The sequence below is a fragment of the Punica granatum genome, chromosome 2, assembly GCF_007655135.1.
Source record: "Punica granatum isolate Tunisia-2019 chromosome 2, ASM765513v2, whole genome shotgun sequence".
NCBI lineage: Eukaryota > Viridiplantae > Streptophyta > Magnoliopsida > Myrtales > Lythraceae > Punica > Punica granatum.
Genome location: NC_045128.1, coordinates 13,600,298 through 13,606,485, shown reverse-complemented (window position 1 = coordinate 13,606,485; position 6,188 = coordinate 13,600,298). Strand labels below are relative to the sequence as shown.

The following is a 6,188-nucleotide window of genomic DNA, read 5'->3' as shown; positions in this document are numbered from 1 at the left end:
GTCGAACCCGTCAAATTTGAGGGTAAATCCGCATTCAACGACTGTTGACCATCCGCTATTATGCATATGGTAAGGGCTCGAACTTTGCAGGTAGCAAGGGACGGTTAGGGATTGTCGAGAAGAAGACATAGGGGAGACCATCAGCAGAGGAACGTCAGGGGTCTTGAACTCTCAAATTGTGAAGAAACCTTAGGTCAAACTTGTCAGAGCTGGAGAACGAAGAAGGTGCCTTTTGCTGTGTGCAATGCTTCGCGCCTTGACCTTAAAGTCGTGACTTGCACTGCAGATTTTGTTGGGCGAAGAGTAGAGAGAAAAGGGAAGGGGGGAGAGAGAGTGCTTTGGGGTTGTGGAAGAGGATTTTGTGCGGTGGCAGGGCTTAGGCGTCGAGGAGGTCGATGGACTGATTGGAAATGGATGAAGAGAAGGCAACAAGATAGAGGGGAAGGAGGATGAAGAAGAAGCAACAGCGAGAGACTTTAGCGACGGAGGGTTTGTGGGTTAAAATTTTCAAATTTTGTGCCCTGTTTTATTAAGGGTAAATTATATTGATAATCCAAAAAGTTTTACAAATATTTTATTATGGTACAAATTTTTTTTTTGTCATTTGATGGTACAAAATATTTCAAAATTGTTTCAATATAGTACAAACAGTTATCTCGCTATTGACGCCGTCAAATCGTCCTTTACAAAATCTGTAAATTTTGCATCATCATGTAACTTGTAAAACATTTTGTACTATTAAGTTACAGTTTCAAAACATTTTGCATCATCATGTAATATCCCACAAAAACTAATTTTGCACCATCAGCGTCGGCTTGATGGTGTCAATAGCGATATGACGGTTTGTATTATACTGAAACAACTTTGAAACATTTTGTACCATCAAGTAACGAAAAAACTTTTTGTACCATATTGAAACATTTATAAAAATTTTTGGATCACCAGTGCAATTAATTCTTTATTCAAACATCAAATTGGCACCTAGATTAGTCAGGTTTATTTGTTTCACAAATAAATTGTAACTTTAATTTTAACTCTACTCCACTTAACTCTACTTATCTTCAATTTAACAACACAATCATTACTTTCTCTCAATTATTCATTACTTTTTTCATAATTCAATAACATAATTATTACTTTATTTCAACTAATCATTACTTTCCCTCAACTATTCTCAACTTTTTCCAAAATTCAACAATATAATCCTTACTTTCTCTCAATCAAGGTTGTCAGAATCGCGATTCTACTTAGAATCGATCGAGTGTCGTAGAATCGTGAATCGCGATTCGAATCGTGAATCGTAAGATTCTACCTGTAATTAAAAAAAATAACATATATATATATATGTAACATACTTTTCTGAGCAAAAAAAATTAATTCTTGTTCATTCAAATAAAAACACAAACCAACAAATCAACAATAAGTCATAAAAACTCAAAATATCGTTACAAATTATCGAAATTCAAGGTTCAAAATCCAAATCATAACTCAAACTCCCGAAATAAAAAATTAACAACATATATCATAACTCATAACATAAAATGAACAAGCATATCGCGAATCCTAATACTCTGGACTTGTATCTATAAGCAACAGTAAATGATTGGCTCATGTTCGTAGTATTATTCTGACAGACATTACGAAAATGGACATGAACTTCAATCAGCAGCACTGCAGCACTGAAATGAGGAATCGGCGACAAAGCAGATCACAAATATACAATTTTACAGTTATTCCTGTTTTTTTTAATAAGTGGAAATACAATTCCTTGGATTCTTTTTTGTATTGTAATAGAATTGAGCTTTTGACAAAACAGAAGCTGATGAAAATGGCACTAAAGCTGATTGCAACTTGCAATCTTACAGGACCGAAGACGAAGGAGGAGTCAGACTAGGAACACTAAAACCCAGCCTCAGCAGGAGAATTCTGAAACGTGTCAGGCTAGTAACGCGAGTCTGAGAATTCCCAGAAATGCTGATAAACCTCGACGGCAAAAGCATCGGAAACACATTAACCCATCAAACACATTAACCCATAAAAAATCACCTTGTATTGCTGCAATATATGGGAGTTTGGATGCAGTAAAGACTCTGCTCGAGAAAAACAAGATGTTGACCCAAATCGTCACCACGTCCGATGGAGTTACGGCCCTCCACGCCGCAGCCTATTTCGACAGCAAAGATGTGATGTGGCACGGCATTAACCCATCAAACTCAATCGAAAGGAAATAGAAGAGAACATGAAGGATACATCCATTCAACCGCGAAAGGGCTGTGCAATTGGGGTAAAAGGGAAAAGTACTCAACACTTTTCATACCTGGAAAATGCGGAGGAAGTAACCGCAAGGTCCGCAACCGCAATCGAAGCTTGGACAAGCTAGCTTCTCGGAAGAAGAAGGCGGTGGACTGTCAATCGAAGCAAGTAGGTGGATCGAACTATCGAAGATTTCGTCGAAGATTTGAGGCAACGTTCGAAGGTCGAATTGGAAGGACAAAGCAGGGGAGAAATTAGGGTTTCATGACAGGAAAAGAGGAAGAAAGGCGGGTGGGAGAGGGGTTTCGGGTTTGGGCTTTCGGGTCCAGGCTTCGGCCCGCTTATTGGGCCCGGGCTTGGGCCGAATCCAACCTGAACGTAAAATCGCAGAATCGGCCCGATTTTGCGATTCTACGATTCAACACGCGATTCGAATCCGATTCTACAATCTCGACTCACCTAGCTGAATCAGAATCGGTAATCCTCCTTGAATCGTAGAATCGTACGATTCTACGATTCGAATCGCGATTCTGACAACCATGCTCTCAATTATTTATTACTTTTTTACATTGTTTCTCATAATTCCACAATACAATCATTACAACCCAGTTAAAATCAAAATTCAACTCTACTTAACTCTAAAGTCAAACACAACAGTAGATTTTACCTATCCCGGCACACATGTGTCGACATAGGTATAACTCTGTGCCGACTCGCCTCCCACTATGTTGGCAAAACACTCTTTATCCCGGTACACTTTTAGTGAGTTGACAAAAATCGAATTATTCCAGCACATATTTTTGTTTATCGGGAAAAACATTTCGGTGATCCTTACTTGATACATATTCGGGGCGTCGGCATGAAAGGTGTCGGGCGAGACCTTTTTTCTTGTAGTGAATCTATAATATTCTAACCAAATGCCCGCTTAGTGTAGACTTCAAGGTAGAGGCAGTATGTAGGTCTAATTTTTCTTATTGGTTACAATGCATGTAAACACTGCACGTAAGAGATGTAAACCCAATTGAAATACAATAATGCCTATCACTAAAGCAGTGGTATACATCCAATTTTATAAGGTAAGCTTCTTAGGGAAGCCCAACTTGCATCTAACAACTCGATCCTCGGATATATTTCCTTGGGACATAAATTGAAGCAACTTTTCCGATCATTAACCATTTTAAAGTTTGACAAGTTCGTGTATAAGTTTGAACGATAACCGAATGCTCGTGGTCGTGTATAGCTATTGTTATCATTTTATAGTCTTGGAACTATCGAAAAATAAGTCACACTTAATAAAGGAAAAGCACGGTTTGAAATTTAATTACAGCGCCATTGGCAAAATTGAATTTAATTAAAGCGCCATTAGCAAAATTGGTAACTTATTGATGGATTTTGAACAAAACAAAATTGTCTTGCCAAATTTGAAGAATTCAAAGCAGCATTAACATTCGTTCAGGCAAACGAAATCTAGCCCATTATCTTGAGATTTTTATCTTTATTATTCTTTATATATAATTTTTCTCAAGTGAATAATTTATATATTATTTAGGTTGAATAATCTAGGGGTTGCAACACAGAAGAAAATGAACGCGCAGAGAAGGGGCAGGGGTCGGGGCCGAGACCAGGGCCAGGGAGGCAGCCAGGGACCCCGTGGCCGGGCTGGCCGCCACCAAACATGTGCCTCATGCAGGCACCAGAGGAGACGATGCAAAGGGGACTGTAAGCCGGCACCATACTTCCCATTGTCTCGGTACGAGGAGTACGCGAGTGCCCACAGGCTTTTTGGCCTTGGCAACATCACTAAGATCATGAACTCCGCAGCCCATTGTGAGAGGCAGGGGGCTGCAGAGTCGATATTAGCTCAAGGCCGGGCCTGGAATTTAGATCCAGTGCACGGCTCCACTGAGATCATCAGGACACTCCTCGACCAGATAGATCGTCACGAGAAGGAACTCGCTGTTGTGAATCAATACCTTGAGTATTATCGCCAAGGTGGACAAGGAGAGCTTGATCCTTCCTTAGCTGGGCAGTCCTCGCTTGTTTGCCAGGTCAGCGAGTGCCGATTCTTAACCTTTTAGATGAGTTGGCGAAATTAATTCACACAATCGATTTTATTAAACATGGATCCAGAGATACGATGGATCCAATGATTAGCTATTCCATTTCCTCTTCTCATCATCATTGGTCCTTTTTTATTAGGCAAGTCTTGAAGAACGCGGGAAAATGAAGGCGATCGATGCTCATCAGATGGTTAACTGTGATTATGGAGATCCTTCTCCGTCAACTGCTGGCACTAGCAAATTAGAATTGTGAATCTTCTGATTAATATTTGTTAATGATAAACTACCCCATGGGTAGTTAGTTTCTCCTAGGAGAAGCATTTCACATGTACATCGTTATCTAGCTTTGTACTCGAGCAGACATACTTAAAGATGCGTGAATTTCTTTCAGTTGCTCAGATTTGTTCTATAAGTATTATTGTGGAAATATATGCTTGAAGGACAACGAAAATGATTGATCATTTAGAGTAATTTACCTTATTTTATATATCATATTATCATTGATTAATATATTAAAATTTCTCCAGTGAGCTAATATGTTACAATCTTACGCTGTAATATTTACTGAAATTTAATTTCTTCTTCTTTTAAAATATATAGAATGATATTGTCAATACTTACAACTATGTTCCTTACTTATCCTACTTGCTTAATTTTTTCAAATGATGTCAAAATGTCATTGGGATTGCGGCAAAAGATTATATTGGATAGATAATTTTCTTTCATTCTTACACTTCACAGATCATTAAAGAGAAAATGATTTTGTGAAAGGTTGATTTTCATTCGATTAGAAAATTAAAATACCTATAAACTGAATGGGTGCTGTGGGGGTGGTTAATCCCATGTCCGTATGAAACTTGCCAGAGTTCAGACTCGGGAAACACATACATAAGCAAATCAGAAACACCAACGTGGGAGGGAGAGGCAGAACGTCAAATTGCTTCAGCTTTCCGGTCGGCGTTCTCATGCCGGTGGAAGTCATCTTGGAGACTCGCTTTGATTTCGTCAACCATTGCAGAAGTTCGTCGCTCTCCGCATGTAATTTGCCGCATGAGAGATCCATGAAAGTTATCTCCCTCGCAGAAATACCACGGTGTATCAAGCATCATGTCAACGATGCTTCTGTTATGTTGGATCATCACCAAATATATATCCCTCACACTAAGAGCAAGTAGACCATGCCCTCGATCAGGTCCTTTCCTTTTTCATGGAAGCATGTCCGCCATTATTAAAACGATAAATTGCCTTATTCGTTTTTTTTTTTTTTTTTCACAGATTTCATTGTCTGCGATGGAGATTCAACTTCACTTCCTAATCCTCCCTCTCTCTCTTTTCGATTTTATTGAAAGAAATAATGCGTGTCGGCTATCACTTTCCTCTGCCTCATTAACTTTGCTTGGAATCGAAAACAGTGCAAGAAACCAGCACTAAACCTAGATTTGCTTCACCACCAGATAGCGGCGTCTCGGACATAAGGCTCCCCCAGTACAGTAAGCTTCTCCAGCTCGATGATTGCAAGTTAGCAGTCCAACGTGCGTGGAAATTGCACATTGCTGACATAACTGATCTTCAGCGCAAATACCAGAATGCCAAATCCGCTGGTGCAAAGTCCAAGCACTGACATAGCACTAGGCGCGTCATTGGGAAAGGTGGAGCTGCTGCAGTGTGTTGAATCGGGAACGCTGAGGGTGTCATCTCTCTCGCTTTCATCGCATTCAGCCAATGGTATCAAGTCAGTGTTATCAGAACCGGACCGGATGATGAACCGGAAGGGGTACGGGGTCATGGGTTTATGGGTCCAACCGGAGGTTCGATGGGTCGGACCGCTCGTTTATTTAAAATAAAATAAATATTCATATTATTAAAAAAATTATG

The 6,188-nt window shown here is 39.7% G+C and overlaps 1 protein-coding gene across 1 annotated transcript; it reads left to right on the top strand.

The window, feature by feature from the left end:
• The first annotated feature begins 3,836 nt into the window (after positions 1-3,836).
• Positions 3,837-5,934, top strand: LOC116193689 (LOB domain-containing protein 7-like). The gene is made up of 3 exons (XM_031522430.1): positions 3,837-4,301; positions 4,453-4,543; positions 5,726-5,934. The coding sequence occupies exons 1-3, from the start codon at positions 3,837-3,839 to the stop codon at positions 5,932-5,934; spliced, it is 765 nt and encodes a 254-aa protein (XP_031378290.1).
• Positions 5,935-6,188: the final 254 nt, after the last annotated feature.